Here is a 21,906-nt window from a genome sequence, read left to right on the forward strand (position 1 = left end):
ACTGAAGAACGGGACCCAGTAAGGCAGCCAGTGTCACAGTGCCGTAGCCAAGTTGGGATAGACGACGACAGAGGGCGTCAAGGTGCAGAAGGTGTTGCCGGCAGTGTAGGATGCAGCGGGGAATATCACCCACCACGCCACAGCTAGTGCAGAGGGGGACTGCTAGATTGACACATTTTGAACAGTTGCAGCGGTGTGCGGGCGGCGTTTAGGCGGAGACGGTGAAGGAGCGATTCCTTGTGACGAGTGCAGCGACGCGTAATAAAGAAGTCCACTGCGGGGTAGATTGATTGCAGGTGACTGCTGTATGAGGCGGCCTCAGCTCTGAACGCTTGGGCCCGAGCAGCACACCGGCGGCATATAGACATACGGCAAGCAGAAACAGTAAGGGGCAGATGTACAGTAGCATGAGTCACAACTTGTGCAGCACGTAGTGCAGCCGCATCTGCGCGTGAGTTACCGGATAAGCCCACATGGCCGGGAATCCACTGCAGAGAAAGAACATGACCATTTGCACAGAGCCGATTGTATGCACGAATGATCATGCTGGGCAGGTCACATATGATGGTGGGGTGGGAAGATAGCAAAAGAAGGAGGGACGCCCTGTTGTCAGTGAGGACAACCCAGGACTTCTCAGGTGACAGGCCAGCAATGTGTTCTTGGGCTGCGAGGATGGCATACCAGTTCCGCCTCAGCAGAGGACATAGGATAGGGCAACGTGTAGGCTTGTTCGTGGTCCGTATCTGTGACGTAAAATGCCCTGATGTGTCACGCGTCACAGACGCATCTGTGAAGACTTGACGACAGCAAGGGTAGGTAGAGTTGATATGTGCCAAGGAGAACTGATGGACTACTACTGGAGGAGCTTCGTGTTTTCGAGGGAGGTCCGGGATTGCAGGTTGAATGACGGGACATTCAAGGGTCCACATAGCTGGCGCAAAGGAGGGAGTAGGTGCCGTGGGCGGGAGATAATCCCTTAGGCGGGCAATGGCAGTACCGAAGGCGGAAGCAGGGCAGCTTTCTGCAATCTGACCAAGGGGATGGAAAGGGTGGGTCAGACAGCGGGTGTATACGCGCAGGGTGGTTGAGTCCCGTAGAGTAGGAATAGGGTGTTCTCTAGCTTCTGCGAGGACGGAGTAGGTCTCCGTTGTCCGAGGGACCCCTAGGCAGACACAGAGGCTGCAGGCTCGAAGGTTGAGAAGCTCTCGGTCTGGCGTGGGGCTGATTCCATGGAGGATAGGGAGGCTACACCGTAGCGTGCCCAAGAGAAGAGCCGTATGGACTCGGTGGAGGTCACGGCAGGAGGGACCCCAGGACGCACCTGCGACACGCTTAAGGACCAGGGGCGGATCCAGACCCTCGGTTTGGGGGGGGGGGTTCCTTTGTCGAAGCTCGTAGTGGGGGAAGAGAGAGAGGGAAATCCAATGTATAAACTGATATTTTTTGGGGGGGAGGGGCGATCGCTCCCCCCCCCCCCCTGGATACGCCACCATTAAGGACGTTAACCAGGCTTGAAGCTGGCAACGCCACGTTGGCTTCACGTGAGGAGACCACGTCAAGCCTCGGTCGACGGTAAAACCCAAGTAACGGCAGGTTGAGACAAGTGTGATGGGTTATCCAGCAAGGGACTTGTGAAATGATTTCCGTGAAAAGGCCGTGGCTACAGTCTTGGATGTTCGGCGTTACTATCAGTGGCGAATGCGGAGTACAAAGACACTATAGTCTCACTTTCACCACAAATAGCAGCTACTTACAGTCACAACCCAAACATGCTTTACGGTCATGGCCCCTACGTATGTAACACAGTAACGGAGGATGTTTGAAACAATTCATTTATACAACTTCTCAAATTGGCAAATGAGTTGCAGAGTGGCCATGCTTTTCTTGATATGTCATTGGGTCTCAGTAAAGTAATAGTCCTTCCTTGGATGACAGCTTTCTAATATGAAGACAGCTGTGTCTGTATTATGGCCAATGTGTTCCAAATGCAAGACCAAGGGGGATTTCCATGAACTAGGATGATTCTGATTGAGGTGTCCTCACGTCAGCGGGAAGTCGCGCCACCTTTCGAAACTGTTTGACGTACGAAACAGGACACTGCATCTCCGTCCAGCTGATAGGGGTCATAGGATAGCCTGCACGAAACGGATGAGCAGTGAGCGCAAGAGCTATGGCAGTGTGCTGGAAATGTGCCGTTATCCGGTTCTTTATCCGATCAAGTTAGCTACAGGTCACAGCACTTTGTACTGCATCGAAGCGTCAGTCGTCTCCTGAAGAAATGTACCTATGTAAAGATGCACCACAATGTTTGCCATTGTTCGACAGTCTACTTAACCAATTTTAGCTCCAGAAAAAAGTGCGCGGATATTAAATAAGCCAATTTTACGGGTTAGCAGGGCAGCGCACGGTCGACTGGCTTAGCAGATGACCGTTCGCGAATTCGTACCCTCTGCGCCTTCCAGACAACCTTTGTCAAAGGCTTGCCACCATTCATCGGTTACAGTATGACGTTCTATTTTTGTTATTTTTCCGAATTTTTTATCCCGTTATTATCTTTACCCCCCCCAAAAAAAAACATATTCCCCTGAATATACTGAAGTGGTACAGCTCCGGTCAACCTTAATAATAACACTGAAAAAAATTCTGTTTCATTTTCCAGCGCGATAACAGCCACCCTTGGAGCACTGGAGGAATGTTAAGTGAACAAAATCCTTGTGTTAAACTGACAGAATAATTTTGTTCAATTAAGATTTCCTTATGGCCCCAAGGGTTGCTGTAATCGCGCTCGGGAACGAGACCACATTTTTTTCCAGTGTTATTATTAAGGTTGATCGGAGCTGTACCAATCTACAAAGCATCAGGCACGGAAATAGAACTCGTATGTGTCAAGGTCCTGTTCCGCAAGGAATTTACAAGGCTTACCTGCAACGCTAAGTGCCACGACAACGCCCAGCTCGTTCTCTGCGGTTGTCAAAAAGTAAGACATAGCATCTCCGATAGATATCTGACACATCTTCGTCAAGGAACAATAACACAGTACAATGCACAACGCATAATATACGACAATTTTGTTTTTTATATTACGAGACAACTGCGATCGATCCGTGGCTTAGTTCCGTCCATTTGAGGGGTTCTAAAATCTCGGCACCCATATTTCTTGCAGAGAACATGTCCAAAGCCAGCTGTACCGTGCCACTAGACGATTTTGACCACCTCTTTTCAGGGATCAGTCACGAGGAAATGTTAAAAGAGCCTCGAAAATTTCATTAATTGATATAACAGAAATTATCCAAAAATTACACGAAGACATCGTGCTCGACAAAATTCGATTTGATTGAAACCAAGAGGGACAAGGATACCACCCGAGCAAGCACAATGTCTCCGACACGGAAACTCTTTGAAATGTCTACCTAGAGAAGGGAAAAAAGAAAAGTGCATAAAACAGGAGGGAAAAGCGCACGAATATTCCAAACACTAAAAGCGCACAAAGAGGTGCTGCAGGACATACCCTATCCTTTTCAAAGGCTCTGATATCTTCTTTCCTGAATGTACGACAGAACAGATCACATCAACTTGCTGGAATATAAACACAAAATTCTTCCAAACCTTAAAAGGGTTACGACACTTGGTCCAGAGTTATGCCAGATAAATGGAAGAGAAGCGATTACAACAAAGGAAGTAACAGAAAATTGGTGCTAAAGGAGTACAGAGGGCCATAAAAAAAAATTACAGATTAAGACGTCTGATGAAATTGTGCGTGTCATTTTACCGCATAGCGTGAAAGGTTTTGATGTGTGCAACTTGTTTCCCCGAAAAAAACTCACATATACACAAAAAACATGGCTCCGCGCGTTCACCCTTAACTCTCCACTCCGGGTATCATGAGAATGAGAAGGTATGATGCCACGTCACCGATGACGTTATAAGGAGAACTCATTCTGGTTCACCGGTCAGTGGGGGGGTCAGCGCCTTGTCCCTTTGCCTTTGGAGAAAGGCATTTTCAGAACCCCGAACAGCCGAGTAGCAGACGACAGAGCAGACAACATTTCTCTAGGCCAATCAGCGAGCGTTCTCCTTATAGCGTCAGCGCGAGGTTTCAGGCAGATCACAGGCTAGTACTGCTCTTCACCACCGTTGCGCACGGTCGCTTTTTGCGGCGTATTTTAAATTCAATTTTTGCGATAATTATGACTCTGTGGTGCGAATTACTTCGCACGGTGCATCTTACTGGCCTACTTAACAGTTTTATAGGAAGAAAACTGGGTGTTAAAAATGACTTCTGTGCTACTTTAAGTAGTGCACCTTGCAGACCAGAGGGAGGGAGGATTCTGACGTCATGGAAAAACTCAGATTTTTTTAAGCACTGAGAAACGTGGAATTCGATACTGCTCACGGAAGGAGGTGGGCTTGTCATTTGTAGATAGCGAGCGAAAAACTCTTTCTGTGTCGCTGAAAACCGCGAGGTTTCCATTGTGAACCTCGCTCGCTCCAGAGGAACTGGAACACACGATCGTAATGCAGTAACGTAATTTCGATCGTAGCTTCGTAATGGAATTGAAGCCTTGAATTACGATAACAAATGCGAAATTAAAATGGCGTGTAACGTAATTTGAAGTGAGCTTGTTTTTGCATTTTAGTGCCCCTTTAATATTACGAGCCTCTAATAACGGTTCTGTATTACGGTTTATGTATAGATTTACGAGCTGGCTGGTTTATTTTGCAGAATGCGGGACAGATCGTAAGTTACGTTAAACGTCTATCGTTGACTTGGAAAAAAAAAAGAAGAATTTGCTAAATTTTAGTGCCACATTTGTTTTTCTTTTCTTTTTTTACTGTGGAAAACTAGTAGCCCTGGTCATGACTCTGGAATACCAACTCACATCCATTGGCACTGCAAATACCAGTGATGGCCAGTAGTTAACTACATGTAGTTAAACTACTAGTTAAACTACCAGATTGTAGTTAAAAAGTAGTTCGCGAGGCTTGCTTTCTGATGTCGCCCTGGCTCAGGCAGGTGGAAGTGTTTGGGCTGAACGCGTTCATCTGCCGAGATTTTAATACCATCAAATTGCCTCACAATCTCTTCTCGTGCTCGCAGTAATCTTTTATTTCTCAATTCTCGTCAGCATGACTCGAGGCGTAACTCGAGCGACATCAGAAAGCAAGAGAGGTCACATGCTTCAGAACCAATTGGAATGGCTCTCTGACATGACAGCTTGACACGGGGTCTAACCAAAAGCCTCGCAAATTATCCACTGTATTGTGGTGTGTTCCTGGGTTATTCCTCGGACGCCAAATGTTTGTAGGGATCGTTATATCTGTGCTATTTCGTGGTGGTGCCTTTGTCGCCTGGTTAAGCCCTTACCAGATCCTCAGCAGCATATACTGTTCTCATGCCTGGCGATAACATCAATGAGACCGAAACCGGAATCACTTTCAACACTACTTGGCTTCGACGGTAGCAATCCGCACCGCGCCACAGAGCAGACAAAGCGACACCTACATGCCCGAGAAAAAGGGCGCAGGAAGGCGACCATCGAGATGGAAGCCTGAGCCAGTCCCACATCCAGAGCCTCAGACCAATCCGACAGCCAGCTAGCCAAGCGGGATACGTTATCGAGGCACCCCATACGTGAAACATCTCCAGCGCCATCTACAGACCGCCTCCGGGATTAGGGGGAAAATGGATTAGGCGCAACTGAACCTGAACCGAAACGTGCGCTGATAATAAACTTTCTTTTTGTTCTTTGGTCCACTCTACGCGGTCCTGATTTCGTCCTCACACGTGTTCCGGCAATGTCAACCAACACCTATCAAATGAACCGAGGTCCGAGGTCGCCATGCAGTAACATTGAGGTCGGCAAAGGGGCCACAGATGCGAATGAGGTTACCTGATGATGCCTCTAAAAGGTTCCAAAAGTTGCGATTCTTCAATGGCAATGATGGTGCACTTGCAAAACCGTGGATTGATGCTCGTTATTTTCACGGTGACGACGTTGCCTGGAGTTGGAATGATGTTTAGGTTGGCGCAACGCTTCACTTGTACCAGTGTTTTCTGTAAGAGTAACGAATAGAAACTGGACTTATCGAACTGATAGAACAAAGGGGGAAAAAAAAAAAGAAAGACATACAAAAAAGAAGACAAACACTAAAAGGAGGACAAACACAACGTTGTGTTTGTCCCCTTTTTTAGTGTTTGTCTTCCCTCGTCACGGGGTTTCTTCATTATCGAACAGTACGTCGCAAACTGATCGAAAGTATTGCTGTACCTTATCCTGTTGTCGCTTGATGCTTACTCGGCCCGAGAGACTGGAATACACATATCCATGCTGCACATAAGTACCTTCGCCGCCAACGAAACACTCCTTGCTGGCGCACAGCCTTTGACCTGTACGAAAAACAGTGGGTTGTATGGCGGTAACTGACTTCGTTTCCGCGGACTGTGTGTTATCTGGCCACAGGGCTACTTCGCGCGGAGTCAAGATTCTTTATTAAGGGCGTTTTAATTGTAAAGAGAGAGACAGCACGTACCAGGTATGCAAAACATGCTCACAGAATTCGCCGGCACCGAGCGTAAATAACGCAACCAACGCAACCCCACGATGTGATCACGACCAACTCACCGATGGTAAAGTTCGAGTTGGTCGAGTCACATGGGAAGGTCTCTTTGCCGGCTATCAGCCTACCCACGTGACTCTTTTAACGCTCATTCCCACTCTCTCCCACTTTGCACCCTTTTCCCAATGAAAAGATGGCTAAGAAGTAAAAAGCAAGCAGAGCAAGCGAGCTGGTGAAGTTGATGCATAATGTAAAACCTCCGAGACTAGGGATCACGAAAAGACAGACACAACACGAATCTGGGCCTGGTGTCAGCACCTCTTTACCTTGAGTTGTTTGAATTCGTCAAAAATTGAGACCTTGGGCGCGTCCATATTCATTTTACGCGGGAATAATTGAAATGGAAACAAGCGGGAAATGAGCACAGCAGGGTATGAGCACTTCCGCAGATATTTATAGAAAACGGCTTTTTGTAGAAAAATGCATGCAACACGGGATAAGCGACCTAATGTATACGTAAATTTTCTGCATATTGCACAATTAACACAACGAAACACTGAGTGCATTTTTCACTGTGGTTTTCAGCTAGTGCTAAATCCCTCGAATCCAGGGGCGGAAACAGACACTCGTTTTTATTCATTTATTATTATCTTTTTTTTTTTTGGTGTGTGTGTGTGTGTGTGTGGGGGGGGGGATCCACCACCCCGGATCCGCCGCTGTTCGGATCAGCACGAACGAATCATTAAAAAGTAAACTAACAGCAATAATGAAAAAATGGCTAGGAAGCAAGCGAGCTGGTGAAGATGATGCATAATGTAAAAAACCCCGAGACTAGGGAACACGAAGGGACAGACACAGACAGTGTCTGTCACTTCGTGTTCCCTAGTCTCGGGGTTTTTTACATTATGTAACAGCAATAGTTCGTACGGTCTCGGGCATCAATGAAGGAATAATCCTTTTATGTCAGCAAATTTGCAACACTAGTGCATATATACACTTTTGTTTGCAAATTTGTTGTTACATATGCATGTTAGCCCTCTTATATAGCCTTCATTTATGCTTCATATTATATCGCGACATGAGTGTAACACTGTACTGGTAGAAACACTTTGAACAATTTTGTCTGGAAGCTGTTTTTTCTCTTTGTTTTTTCATTCCCCGTGTTAGCGCCGCAAACCAACTGTGGTGAGCGGCGGAAAGATGTGGACAGATGGAAAGAGGACAACAGGAAGAAGTGGGAGACAGGGGGGTGGGTGGGGGTCCTGGGTCGACTTCAGGGGGAATTGTGCTAGAACAGGCTGGATTGGGCAATCTCAGAAGTATCAGAGGGGAGTTTGCAAAACACCGGGGGGGGGGGGGGGGGGAATCTCTGCATGGATAGTTCGTAAGGGCTAAAATTTCTTCGGCTAACAAATCAGGCCAGCAGTGTTGTTATTGTGTGCTTTTATTTAAAAACATGACACATTTATATGCAAATTCTTGGCAATAAGTGGTCGAATAATTTCAAATATTCCATCTTACATATGCACGCAGAATCAGGAGAATTATTTGTGTTACTATATACATACCCAAGCATAAATGCTTCTTCAACGTTAAGTATTTTTATTTCCAAATGTTTCAGTGAAGTTTGTATTGATGTATGGAAATGGCCAGACCTGTGGCAGTCTTGGATAGATCCCCACAGGCTGTAGTGTTCTAGCGCTCAGGTGTGCGGATGAAACAATGGACCTCGCTGCAGGTAATTATTGATGCAATAATTCTCATTTCCACTGTAACCTTCGACAATTTGTATGGACCACAATTAGCTGCAACTACAAGCAGGTAGTGAGTTTCTTTATATCGTACTACTGTACGGAATTAATTCACTGTAAATACTGCAATTGTATAGAATTTACCTAATTTGTACAAGAGCCTGGTCTTTCATATATAACGCAAATCTTTCAAAATAAAACAAAATTCAACAGTTCTGCTAAGAAAGCTTAAATTTTTTTCACAGTTGTCGGCACAAACACGAACTATAATAGCACACTACGTAACTAGTTTTTGTTACGAACCAGCCAGCCTCACCTTCTTGTCAAACTCCCGTATGATCTAAAAACAAGATTTTATTGACACATCTGGACAAATAAGTACCTTTTCGAAAATGCTACAGAGTCTGTGACATGAAAACAGCCGTGAACGGGAGAAATGGGGGGTAGTAAGCACAAGACTAAAAAACAGCCATCTCCTATGAAAAAACAGTCTCGCAGCAAAGACGTCCGCACCGACCGGACGAACAAAAGGGGGCGGTGTAGCCCCCCTCCCCCCCCCCTAAAACCAACGCCAATGTAGAACATTGGGTCACAAAAAGAAAAAAAAAAAAAAACAGGAAAAGAAGAAGCACTTTCTGTCCTTTAGTTCCCTAGACTCCCCACATTGAAGCGTTTGAGATCGGGCAGCGGTTCCAACGGCCGAACCGGCCACGTCCGCGGCTTCTTTAGGGCCAGAGCGTCGTTCTGCAGCTTGTCCAGACGAAGAATCGACGGGTAGATATTTTGCTCGATCCACTCGGCGACCGTGTACTCGTCGAACACTTCGCGGAGAACGTCCCTGGCTTGGTGAACGAGCGACGTCAGGGCGAACATCGTCGACGAGAACTCTTCCAGGCCCTGGTCGACTCGGCTCGGAAGGCTCATGTTGCGGCGGATATTGTAGTCCGTGAGCCATGCCTTGCTCACCGTGACGTCCATGAGGTAGTCTCTGGCCTTTTTGATCGCTTCGCTGTGAGTCTGTGTCATCCGGAACACGGCCGAGCCCGGGAAAAAGCAGCCGTAACCTTTCTGCCAGAGGAACGGATCACCCTCGAGATCCATCTGAGTCCGAGAATGGGTGCACTTGAGCATGCTGTGGAAACGAGTAGGGAGAGCATTGGTGTATGCTCCGTTTGTGAGTACCAGTAAGTCAAGTATGAGCGACGGCAGTCCCGACGGAAAGAGCTCGCAGAGCGACGCGAAGTGGTCGTAACGCTGCCACCCCGTCACCACGATGCCGCGGAAGTTTTTGAACTTCCCGTGCTGTTCGGACATGACCTCGAGCCAGCCTTCGTTATTTTCGAGGTGCATCTTTGCATTGGGAACCGTCAGCGTTTCCCCAAAGGCCCCTTTGAAAGCAGACGCCGCCCAGACAGAGTCAAATATCTCGCCGTACGTGGCCCAGTTGCTGTAGCTCACGAATCGGTAAACGTCTTTGACGTACGTCCACACCATGGGCTCCACGAGCGTGCCCACAGAGTACTGCCGCAGTTTGTCCGTGCTAATCTGCCGAAGCATGTCGTCCCAGATGATGGGGATGCGGTTGTGCTTCTCCCGCACGTAACGCGCGACGCGCGTCACGTGGCTGAGGAACAGCTCTTCCCTGTCGCGCTGCTGACAGCGGGAACAGTAGCCGAGATGGAACACTTCGTCGCAACCAATGTGCAACCAACGAACGTGCGGATGCAGGGACAGCACCTGGTCAACCATGGCAGTCACCAGCGTGAAACTATCGTTCCGCGACGGACACAGCGCTGTCGGATGCTCGTCCGTCTCACGATTGTGACGGAACTCGGGCAACTTTAATACAAACTCCATGTGGCCAAAAGTCTGCACGAGCGGAATGACCTCCAACTCGTTCTGGCGGGCCGCCTCGAGGATCTCCGCCAGCTCTTCTTTGGTATACGCGTTCTTTGCACGTACGGGAGCTAAGGTTCCCTCGTAGGGGAACATGTCTTCGTATTCGAGTAAGAGTCCGTTGGCTCCGGCTTCGTGGAGAAGCGGAAAGACTTGCTTCATGTAAGACACCTTCGGTGGTGCCCCCTTCAGGTCCAGGTGGACGTAGCGTTGTTCCGGAATGTAGACCCGCTTACGAGAGGCGGCGTCGTAGACGCTTCCCGCGACGGGTCTTCGTTCCTCGGAGACCCGCTCGGGCTGCCCCACCATGCCAATGGGGGCGACAGCGGGTCCCGGTTCGTCCCGCATGTGATGGGCTGAAGTGACTCTGACAGGGCTGTACTGCAGGAACACGAAGATGGCCAGCACCGTCAACACGGCCAGGACGAGTAATGGCTTCCTGCGCCACATTGCCAAAATGACCTGATGCACACACAGCCTTCCCGTGGCAAACATTGCATCCCTCACACAGAGGACCTGTAAGACATAACGGTAAGAAAGATGTGAAGTCGACAGCTCTACGAGATCCATCCGTAAAAAAACACCGTCGCTGCTCACAATAAATAAATAGTCACTCTAAAGCTGTGGTTACAGTTTCTGTGCACAGCATTCAACAAAACTTGCCACTGTGTCAGTTTGCAAAGCACTTTGTTCATTTTTAAGGGGCAGTACAAGACCCTAACAAAACTGTTCGATAAAACACGCGCGTAGCACGTCTTTGGAGCACACAGCAGTGTGTCATCCTCCCCCACGTGCGATTCTCTTTCTTGTACAGTGCTGGGCAAAAGTTTACAGAACATGCTCCGGCGCATTCCTCCCTCCGAGTGACACGCTAGGAGCGAATGACACCGTACGGACTTGCCGAACAGTTGACTGGGTTACCTAGGTCCATGTCTGTAAGTCCGTATGCTCCCATTCGCTGCTGGGGTGTCCGTTTGAGGAAGGAATGCGCCGGAGCGTGATCTGTAAACTTCTATCCAACACTGTACACCACAGTACAAATTAGGATGTGGGGATAACTACGTAGCTTATAGCTACAGTACATACAGGGTGTTTCACCTGAGGTGATAAAAAATTCCAAATGGCTATGTACTCGCTGGAGGATTGGAGGAATATTTACGATTTTTTTAAAGACTGTTTTCGTTGCGATACTGTGCATAGTTTCGGTTGGGTCTGTGGTTATCCGTGGAGGACTCGATATTTCTGTAAAAAAAAAGTGAGGTTCGCTCGGCAATTTTCGAAGTTTTTTTGAAAAAAAAAAAAAAAACTCCCACAATTAAAAATTGCCCAAAGCCTTCCTCGGTGGTGGCAAAAGTTTCCGGAAGCTAATTGCCGAAAGTCCGGCAATCCTCCGGTGAGTATGTAGCCAGTTAGAATTTTTTGTCCCCTTAGGTGAAGCACCCCGTAGATACTTCCTCGGTTAACCACTTATGCTATGCTGCTGCCCGTAGGAAACAGCATTTTCTATGGTGCTCCAAAGGCACCTTCGCTTTCCTGGGGCCATGGTGGTGTCGAGCAACGCCATCTGGTGCTTCCCGCACTTTCTCTGGTTGCTAGGTGCACTTCCTCACCCAGAGGTGACTGCAGTATGACACCCTGCATTTCGTTCTACACAGCGTTTCAGTACATTCTATAACAGGGTAACAAACGTGACAAAATATCTAGGAAAGGATTGCAAGTCTAGAGCATGCTGTGCGTGCATAAAGATATATATCTTTTTCGTTTCAAATGCTGTTTCTACCAGAGCCCGAAAGTGCCTTCGGTAAGCAATACAATGTACCTTTGTATTAACAAGTTTCGCGAAATGCAACTTCAGATTATAAGGAAATCGTGACAGAGCGGCGCACTAAACATTTTCTCCTGCACCTGCTGTCAATTAAAGGGCGGTTCATAATAAAGATTGGGATAACCACGGAAGGAACTTACAACGTTCTCCGCTGAATAGTACGAGGAGCTTGTTCTGTTAACCATTCCTCCACTAGACACTCCAAATTAAAGCTTATACATTCGCGGCCTGTAAATCCACGCCTACGACAGCTAATGAAAGCAATTACTGTCACAAGCCAAGCTGCATCAATCATACAAATTATATTTTATATAACCTATTCTTCATATAACTAACAGGTGTTGCAGTGTACGAAAAGGCCATGGGGGCTTGAATATGTTGTCGCACGTGGTAGGCAATACACATGACTTCTCGAATTTCGATCTAAGTAGACAGGTGTTCCTAAGCAGATCTTTATGGTGCCACAGCTGGGACGATACTGGGAGGATTGTGTAGTGCAGGGATGTTCGTCTGACACTTACGAGCGTTACTAACAGACATCCACAATATGCAAGGCAACAATACTTTCCATCAATCGGAAAAAGAAAAAAAATATCTCGAGGAAGAGAAGCACTTCAAAAGGTGGGAGGTTGGGCTTGCTGGTAGAAGGTCATCATTGACTGGGAAGCGCAATAGGAAAACACAGACTGAGAGAAAACAGGCGCTATCTTGCAACTGACTTTATTTACCTAGAAACGGGTATTTTAACACTTGCCAATCCCTTATTCAGCATGGCAGATTACACTGATTAAGGGATCAGCAAGGGGTAAAATATCTGTCTCTACGGAGAAAAAGTTAGTTGCAAGTTAGTGTTTGTTCTCACCTCTTCGCCCGCGTTTTCCTATTGCGCGACCCAGACAACGACGAATAGTAGTAGTCTGTTTCCCATTTTACGTTAGTGTCAGAAAAATTGCCCAGAATATCTCATTCCAGAAATGAAAAAAAAAAAAAAATCAATTTATTGCACAACGTATCGCATAAATGAGGCGAAAATCTGAACGAAACATTTTGTTTCATAGTTTTTCCAACAAGTCAGTCTTTTTGAGTCATATCAAACAAAAGCTATTCCTCCTTTTATGTACATGGCGAACAATCGCACTCTATTACTAAACTTAACCACTGAACAATGAGCGTTAGCGTAACTCCAGCATTTTCTTTCTTTGAATTCCTCCTGAACAGAAAATCTGAGAAACCCATCCTTATTCCAGCAAGTAAAAATTACCGGGAATTCTGCATCTCCACATAACAATTTTACACGTTTGCTCGTGGAGACTTGCATGAATGATTACACTGACTCAAACTCGTTATATTTCATATTGATGCGCAAAACAAGTAAAATCTATATAATTTACTTTTCCTACGATTTGTTCCCTACTAAGTGTAAGTTGTACAAGAGCAAAAATTTCGTTTTCTTTTTTTTTTTTTCAAAAACGAAAAACAGTTTTTTTTTATAGGTGTTGAAAATTTCCAGAAATTTTGCATCTCTAGCAGCTAAAGCGTGTAACCGCAGTCAATTTTAATAACCGCAATACCTTACAAGACTTGAGCTGTGCGACTCAATTTCGCCCTAGCATACTGAGATATTTACAGCAAAATTTACAAAATTTTACAGCAAATATAGAAGCAAAAGTAATGTGCGTGTGTCTGAAAAGAGAACTATAGGAGCGAGAGTGAACGCCTGTCCCGTCCACGACCTACCAGATTATAACGACCATGTCATAGGCACCCGTTCCCAGCGCCGCATTTTTGGAAGGTAGAGGTGGCGCTACCCATCGACCCAATTATTGCTTCCTCAACTTCTATGATACTTTGTACTCCAGCTTACCTTAGTATTTCTGTACAACCGGTGAATATTCCACGGAAGATGTTTCATTCCGAGGTTGATCATCATCATCATCATTCTAGCGTTTTCGTAGGAGCTATCGCTGTCGTCTGCTACGGCAGTCGTACGTACGCTTCTGCGCGTTCAGAATTCAAATTTCCATCGTCCAATCGTGATGCAGGTCTCGCGTGCCGATGAGTAGCGCCCCCTAGCGGATCGTGCGGACGGGCTCCTCATAGGGGCTGCAGATTATGACATGGTCGTTGTAATCTAGTGGGTCGTGGTCCCGCCTGTCAAAAGATGCCCGTCGGAAAGTCGTCGGAAAGCGGACGCCAGCGCGGTCGAATTGGTAAAGGCGCCCGACCGCTTAATCGAGAAACGCGCGGTTCAAATCCTGCCGCTGTCTGGCTTTTTTTCGAAGACTGCCGTATTTCAATGGTTCTGTATTGTTTTGGGCGTCATTCTTCAAATTCAAAACGTCGACAAACGGTCGTTGCTCTGCAACGTAATTCAGCTGTCATCATGTGAGAACCGGCAGCTCGACAATTCTGACAGGAAGCATTCACTTAATGTGCACAAACACACATGCGTGTTATTACACTGTGTGCCACAGTCTCTATAGTTCTATAGGTGGGGTGCGTCGGTTCACCGGAAGGAGGGAGAAAGCACGGGTAAAGCCGTGGCATGCCTATACACATTTTCCGTCCCTGTCCCGTCCGCATTAAAACCGGTCTTAACACAGCTAAGAGAACATACTGGTAGTACAAGAAACAGCGAAACAAATAAAATGTTCTACTAACATGGTTTTTGTCGGCCTTGTGCATTTTTGTTTTGTACTTTTCTTGCATGCAAAAGAATTGAACAAGCGATTAGGACTACAGAATATGGGAAACAAGTCAGAGGCACTATTTCCTTCTGCAAGTTGAACTCATGCAGAAAGCACTGCTACGCTGCCTAACTACGTAACGCTACAGACATGTTACCGTGTGAAAGTCTAGCTACACAGAGGCCAAAAATTTAACTCACGACACATTAGATTACAAACCAGTAAAACGGGTATTGCCGGCGGACAAAGATACGTGTGGTGATAGTCCCCATGAAGCCGCTGTCAGATGAGTCGTTCAAATGGGATTCCCTGTGCACGAGAACAACATGCAAGTGTTCCAAACGCAGCAATGATGCGACTACATCGAAACTAGTAGCAAACACAACGTTACCCGAACGTTTCAATAGAAAGTGACTGCACACTGCAACCACTCACACTGATTATTTATCACCTTCTAACGTCGGAGCGTAAAGAAGAAGAACAAGCTACATGGTCGCAGCCTAAGACGTTCGGCAGGACATTACCCTTCCATTTCACGGTGGCTGCACACTGTGGTCCTAGAGCAGAACGCCAAAGGCAATCGATTCGAGTAAGAAAAGTTCACACGGTTTGTGTTTCACGTTCTAGCAAACATTCAGCACGCAGGCTCATAAACAAATTTTTGTCATCCTTTTTCTCGTCCACTGACATAACAGACGTAAGGGAAGTGATACATTACCTCGTCTTGGTTCCCATTAATGCGCTAGATTTTGCGGCCACCTGGCAGTGTTCAGTGTTCCAAGTAGGCTGAACCGGAAATTAATGGATGCGAAAACGGTGCGACTATAAAGGGAATCCCCAATCGCTACCGTATTATTTTTGTTAAAACTCTACGACGTCGACCATTTGGACAGAGCAACACGTCTACCCATCTAGAGCCGACTTTTCGTGAGCGACTTCTGTCATTGGCGCCACCTAACGTACAGGAAAGAGTCTGTCGTAATTTTGGTGACCGGTGCACAGGGGCACAAGTCAGTGCAGGCAGTGCAGGTGTAGTTGGAAGTTCTACGTGTAACGTATAACTTCCTGCTGTGCGTCGTTGTTATAAGTAAATGGGAGTCTTTTTATGAGAGCATTCGTGCAAACCGCAATTGGAGCTGAGGAGCGCTTGGTTCGGAACGGAATAGCAGAACAAAAGGCATGGGTCCATCTCCGTTCGTTCCCTCTCTCCGCCAGGGCACAGTCACATGGTCACATTTTGTACCCACACACTGGTACAATTCCCATGTTTGTCTATGGTTTGGGGGGTTTGGGTACCGTGGGAGCGGGTCAGCGGGAGGACACAGGACATGGGCGACACAATAGTTTGATGGTAAGTGGAGACACCTGGAGGATCATAAACTGAGTATCAGAACCCCTCGCTAAAAAAAAGAAAAGAAAAATGATGCATGATGTGAAACCCCCGAGACTAGGGAACACGAAGGGACAGACACAGTTGAGTTGTGTCTGTCCCTTCGTGTTCCCTAGTCTCGGGCTTTTTACATCATGCATCATCTTCACCAGCTCAATTGCTTCCTAGCCATCTTTTCAAATAAAGAAACAATGTGGAAGATGTTTCATTTTCTTCCGCATTTGACTATTTTTCGTTGCGTGAAAAACATCCATGGTTGCATTCAATGGGGAAACCACTCCTTTGATCTTCTATTAATCGTTGGATTCGGTGCTGCTTCCAAAAACCAGTCTGATCGGGCTATGCCGTACCAAATGTGCCATGGTAACACAACGCCAACAAAACATGCATTTCCCAGGAATCTTTGCTACCTTCATAAAGCAATCACAACAAATATATGTGCGATATTTCACGGCACATTCCAAGGCACAGTTTATGGAACATACATTGCCTTTTCGTATGACTAAAGCTCTCTCTGTCAGCAACGGCCAAGTTTCTGGCAACACGTTAATATCTCCTGGGACAAAAAGTTGGAGAATGACGAAAGAAATGGAAGCTGTTTCGGAACACGCTACACAACAAGGTGTAGATTTTGCGACCAATCTATTGCATGCAGTTATACGTTACACTTGAGCGATGAAGGCAAAAAATGTTCACAGTCCAGTCCGGTAGTGAAAACACAATAAGTCCAGGGAATGAAGCTGTCTGTTGAATTGAACTTTAATAATCATAAGCTTATGATTCCATGAAAGTTATGATTCAATTTATGAAAGCTCAATTCCACAGAGTGCCTCATTCCCTGGACTTATCATGCATTTATATGTAGCTAAAATCGCTGGTGCACAATCAGTTGTCAGAGGGTGATCCTCATCCAAGAAAGGCCCGAAGCAAAGTCTAGGCAATTAGAACCCACACACAGAAACTAAATGCGATATCCAAAAATACACAGTGTGCTACTCCCTCTAAAATAAGTTCTATAATGGTGGAATTTGAAGAAAGGGTTGCCCTCCCCCAGCTGCGAATTTCAATAAAAAGAAATTACGTATCACAAATTGGGTGCCACAGACCTCCATGTGTGTTTGTGCTTGTCTCAGTGTCTCTGGGTTTTCTTCCTGTCGTCATCATGTACCTTCTATCACCCCCATATCTCGGCAGCGGAAGCCTGTTGGTACGAGATCAGTTTCGAAGCACTACTGCGTTGTGTACCTCTCCCTGTCGTGTTCCAGTAGCACTTTAAAAGTATCTACTGGCTTTTCAGACATTTTTTGGACTTTCTGGGGACCATTCCGAGATCTTTTGAGGGTAAGAAAATCCCCGGATATAACGTGCTTATTATACATATTTTAGTAGGCCCATTAATCTCATTTAAGTTCTACACAAATGAAAATGTTCTAACCTAGTAGCTTGACGATCAAAAATTTCTTTCAAACCAGAACACGCATGGGCAGGAGAGAAACTGGAACAAGAACTTGTTCAATATAGAGTGCAAAAGCTGACATTTGTGCCAATACGTGTTATACATAAAAAGAAGTCTGCCTCCATTTCTTTTTCCTCTTGTTCTGTCACTCGCGAATAAAATGGTCAAAAAGCGTGACTACAAGGTGAAGAGGCTGCACACAAATTGCAGTGCGCAAAATCAATAAATCATGTATCACGTTCATGCTGAAAGCATTAAAACCGCTATCCTTCCACCAGAAAACACTCACGACGTCAGACAACACAGCACTGTACTAATCACGTTAATTAAAGTAGACTGATTAATAAGATTTAATAAGAATTTGTAATCTCTGTAATCCATAGCATCATGGGTCATAAAAGAGCATGCAAAATGCAGGCACTTGGTTCAAGTGGTATTCCATGGTACAACAAATGTGGTAGGGCCACAGGTGCATGCAACACCCCTTTTGCATGTGCTATACCAGTACCATCAACGTAAGCAATAAAAGACATTGCAGAGTTAAAACATATACGCACTCGCGTAAACACATGAACTCCTTTTGCACTAAGTAATGCACGTAAGGGACATTACATTCCACCCAACAATATACAATTAGGGTTTGATCTTTTTCGGGTTAAACCTGATTCCCCCAATTATTCTCTCCCGAATCACTACGGGACCCGTTCGGGATAAACTCAATTTCCCCCTGAATTCTAATCTATCAGGTTTTACCACTTATGATTAGGGCCTGACTTTTTCGGGTTTTATTTTTGGCCAAATTCGGGGGGTAAATATCGGGTGATATTTTTCATTCGAAAATTCGGGTGTATTCGGGTTAAATCCCGTTACGGCATATTCTGTCGTCAGGAATTCGGGTGTATTCGGGTGATTTTTTTTGTTTAATAAAAATTTGTCTTAACATGGAACTAATGTTTAGCAATGTTATCAAACTTTATTTTAATGCACACTTATGAGTGTGCCACGCGACCCGGATGTTTTCGGGTAGATTCGGGTTAAACCCGAATTTTACAGATTTTGTTCGGGGGGTAAATATCGGGCAGATACGGGTTTAACCCTAAAAAGTCAGGCCCTACTTATGATGTGCACCATTTACTAGCAATTTACAGGAAAGTGTGATGCAGATATTATTTGAGTGCAACAGTAAGCGTGCGAAACACATTTGACACGCTGCTAGTCCCTGTAAATCCCAAGGTGCGTACATTCGACTAATATATGCACTTTAACCACCGGCGGCTTGCTGGACAAAATGCACCCCAATAACACCCCAATGTATGAGTAGCACCCGATATTACCCTCCCGAATCCAGTAAAGGCATTTAATGCGAAGAAGTCACACCATATATATATATGATATATATTTAGGGTTCTCTGTTTTCGGGTTTTATGATTTTTTAAATTCAAGAGGGAAAAATCGGGTGCTATTTACGCACGAGAATTCGGGGAGAAATCAAGCGCTACGATTTCCGTTTGATATGTCACCGTGGAATTTTCGGGTGAAACGAAATGGCACATGAAACAAGCCACTGCTGTGACAGTGGGACGAGAAACAATAATCTCTATATTTCCGCTCGGAACTGGGGCAACGAATGACCAAGGATATTCAAACACTCCACAAAAGCTCATCTTTGACTCCTGCAGGAGGGAATCGTAAAAGGACAAATAGGGTGTCACAGATATTATTATTAGAGCCTGAAGTTTTAGGGTTTTACCCGATTCTTCCCCGAATTTGCACCCCGAATTGAAGGTTGCCTCTTTAGGGTGAAACCCGATTTTTACCCGGCAAATTGCCCTCAGTGGGATGTCTGTAGGAATGCACTAACTTACTTGTTTGTCAGAAAAATGCAGTTACATCACCATTTGTACTAAACCGCTACAATTAGTTTGAATAACTGAGCCCGATTTCTCCCCAAATTTAGCGTACTGGAAGTTTTTTCACCCGAATTTGCATGAATTTAGTGCACATGTTTATTTACCCGATTTTTACCCCCCGAATGTAGGAAAAAATATTTCCCGAAAACTTCAGGCTCTAATTATTATTCACTTTTCAGATGGTTTACTGAGAACGACAAGTTGAAGGACTTCAAGGATTTCGCGTAGATATTGGGTTTTACCCGAATTCTTGAAAATTTGTTTGGGGGGGGGAGAACCATTGTGAAAAATCTGCGCACATGTTGGGGCATACATATACAGGGTGTCATATACATAAAAACACTATTTGTCCAAAAAATATCGGGGCAATGGTACTAGTCACCGTGAAATAGTTGCCACATACAATAGCTCAATTAGACTATATTTAATTACGAGGAATTCCAGGGCTTCAAGCTGCGTTTCCATATTTGTCAAGTTAACGTAACATAAGACAACATTCCCTTAACTTGGCAAAACTTTAACTTGGCAACATGAATTGCAGCTCCCTGCAAAAGTTGCCCGACCATAAATACGGTCAACCCCAGATTTTTGAGACGGATAAGAGAAATATGCCCCAAAATATGAGTGCTCAATCGATATACCAGCCCAGTTAGAATTTTGAAATTAGAGCCAAGGAGAGGGTGCAAGCAACAGTAATCTCATCAGTACACATTATGATGCATCTAATGACATTATTGTTTTCAAAACAATAACCTGAAGCATTTGACACATTCCAAATAAATTGGACTTTCACAAACACTGAACAAGGGTGAGAGCAGCGCTTGTTAAGGACACCGACAAGATAGACAAGGATAGGACGACGCTGAAACATGTCCTTAAGCGCTGTCCTCACACATGGATACATACCAACTACCCTGTTTTTGCTCCCTGATTCAGAGTAATCCAAGCTTTCCGACTGCGTTCAAAATCCAGGCTTGCAATTAACGTGGGGAATGCATATCGAATGTACAGGGTGTATCTTGATAAACTATAACATCATTTGGCACTGTACAATGTTAAGAGTAAGTGATACACTGACAAGGCTTATCGAATTATTTCCAGACTACCGTAATTTCACGCGTATAAGCCGCACCGCAGATAAGCCGCAGGTAACGTTTTTAGGAACGTTTTGAAAATGTTCGGACAGATAAGCCGCACTCGCAGATAAGCCACGGGCAATACGAGGCGACTGATTCGTGCGACAAAGGAGACCACGTAAAACGCCATAAACCCGGTGGTTGATACTCCGGGGTTGGCATGGTGTACAACAGAGGAGGTCAGTTCTAATGCTCTACCAAGATCGGATTGTGCCCTTGTTGTGTGCTTTTTCACGGATCGATGGGTTAGTGGAGACACTTCCAGGAGACATGAATCACTGTCACCACTTTCGTCAAAGCTGCTTTGGGGAATGCACCAGGAAGATCAATCTACTTGAATGTGGACCCGTCCCTGTTACGCACTGTTCGTGCATTGGCAGGGCGGTGCTGTTCCAGAGACACTGTCCGCTCCTTGGTTAAAACCTGGGTATGGGGAAAATACCGGGGCAAAATAGTCATCAGATAAGTCGCAGAGCGGCCGTGAGAAAAAAAAAAAGAAACTCGCATAAGCCACGGCTTATACGCGTGAAATTACGGTAAAACGTTTGCCCCCCTATCTATCGCTACCTTCTACGGTACAGTATGTGCTACAAGTGCATACTGCCAAACCTCGATGTAACGAAACGCTATACAGCAACATAGTTTCTATTCCCTGCTGCCATATTTCGTACAGGTTCGATACAACGAAATATTCGGTACAACGAAAGAAATCGTGTTCCCAGTGTGGTTTGTCATTACAAATAATTAGGGAGTGACCTTTTCGGGTTAATAACCTAATCGGGCGCTATTTTTAAATCTGTAATTCGTGGAGAAATCGGGGCGATAATTGTGCCTTCGGGTGTTATCGCGTGTTTTTGTTTCTCCTCTTGTCTATTAAGTCCTTTCCTAATCTCTCTCTTTCGTTCTTTTGTTGCTGTTTTTTTGAGAGATTGCGAACTTGCAGCGGTAATCCCCGAATGCATAGACAGTGTTGACACACATGGGTGTATTGCTGGGAACGTAAGTGACCCATTCTTACATGCGCTACACGTGACAACCTTTGTTCATCTTCGGTGAAAACGTCACTTGAGGATTTTATAGTGACTGGAATTCGGGAAGAAATCGGGTTTAACCCGAAAGAGTCACTCCCCACAAATAAGGTGCTGTTTCCAGGAAGGTACGCTTTGTGTGGCTTTTTTTTATTTTGCAGGCTGGCAACTACGATATATCACTGCCAACAACATTAACATATACGAGCTTTTTTTTAAAACTCTTTGCACATGTTAGTTTGCTGCATAGCCACACGGTAACGACCTTT

General features: G+C 45.5%; 2 protein-coding genes across 13 annotated transcripts; both read right to left on the minus strand.

Annotated features, from left to right (window-relative positions):
- Positions 1-1,958: 1,958 nt before the first annotated feature.
- LOC135396644 (exosome complex component CSL4-like) lies at positions 1,959-6,681 on the minus strand. Its single transcript, XM_064627731.1, has 7 exons — positions 6,532-6,681; positions 6,270-6,388; positions 5,892-6,055; positions 3,509-3,542; positions 3,360-3,410; positions 2,923-3,004; positions 1,959-2,135 (listed from the first exon to the last, which is right to left on the minus strand). The coding sequence occupies exons 1-7, from the start codon at positions 6,545-6,547 to the stop codon at positions 2,014-2,016; spliced, it is 588 nt and encodes a 195-aa protein (XP_064483801.1). The 5' UTR covers positions 6,548-6,681; the 3' UTR covers positions 1,959-2,013.
- Positions 6,682-8,645: 1,964 nt separating this feature from the next.
- Positions 8,646-15,675, minus strand: LOC135377315 (hexosaminidase D-like). Of its 12 annotated transcripts, none has more exons than XM_064609655.1 (4): positions 15,436-15,675; positions 15,242-15,274; positions 14,937-15,026; positions 8,646-10,644 (listed from the first exon to the last, which is right to left on the minus strand). In XM_064609655.1, the coding sequence occupies exons 1-4, from the start codon at positions 15,450-15,452 to the stop codon at positions 8,952-8,954; spliced, it is 1,833 nt and encodes a 610-aa protein (XP_064465725.1). In that variant the 5' UTR covers positions 15,453-15,675; the 3' UTR covers positions 8,646-8,951. The 12 variants fall into 12 exon arrangements, with proteins under 12 accessions (XP_064465725.1, XP_064465729.1, XP_064465734.1 ...); XM_064609659.1 differs by having other exon boundaries at positions 15,242-15,266; positions 15,436-15,673; XM_064609664.1 differs by having other exon boundaries at positions 15,153-15,266; positions 15,436-15,672.
- Positions 15,676-21,906: the final 6,231 nt, after the last annotated feature.

The sequence above is a fragment of the Ornithodoros turicata genome, chromosome 1 (assembly GCF_037126465.1).
Source record: "Ornithodoros turicata isolate Travis chromosome 1, ASM3712646v1, whole genome shotgun sequence".
Taxonomy (NCBI): domain Eukaryota; kingdom Metazoa; phylum Arthropoda; class Arachnida; order Ixodida; family Argasidae; genus Ornithodoros; species Ornithodoros turicata.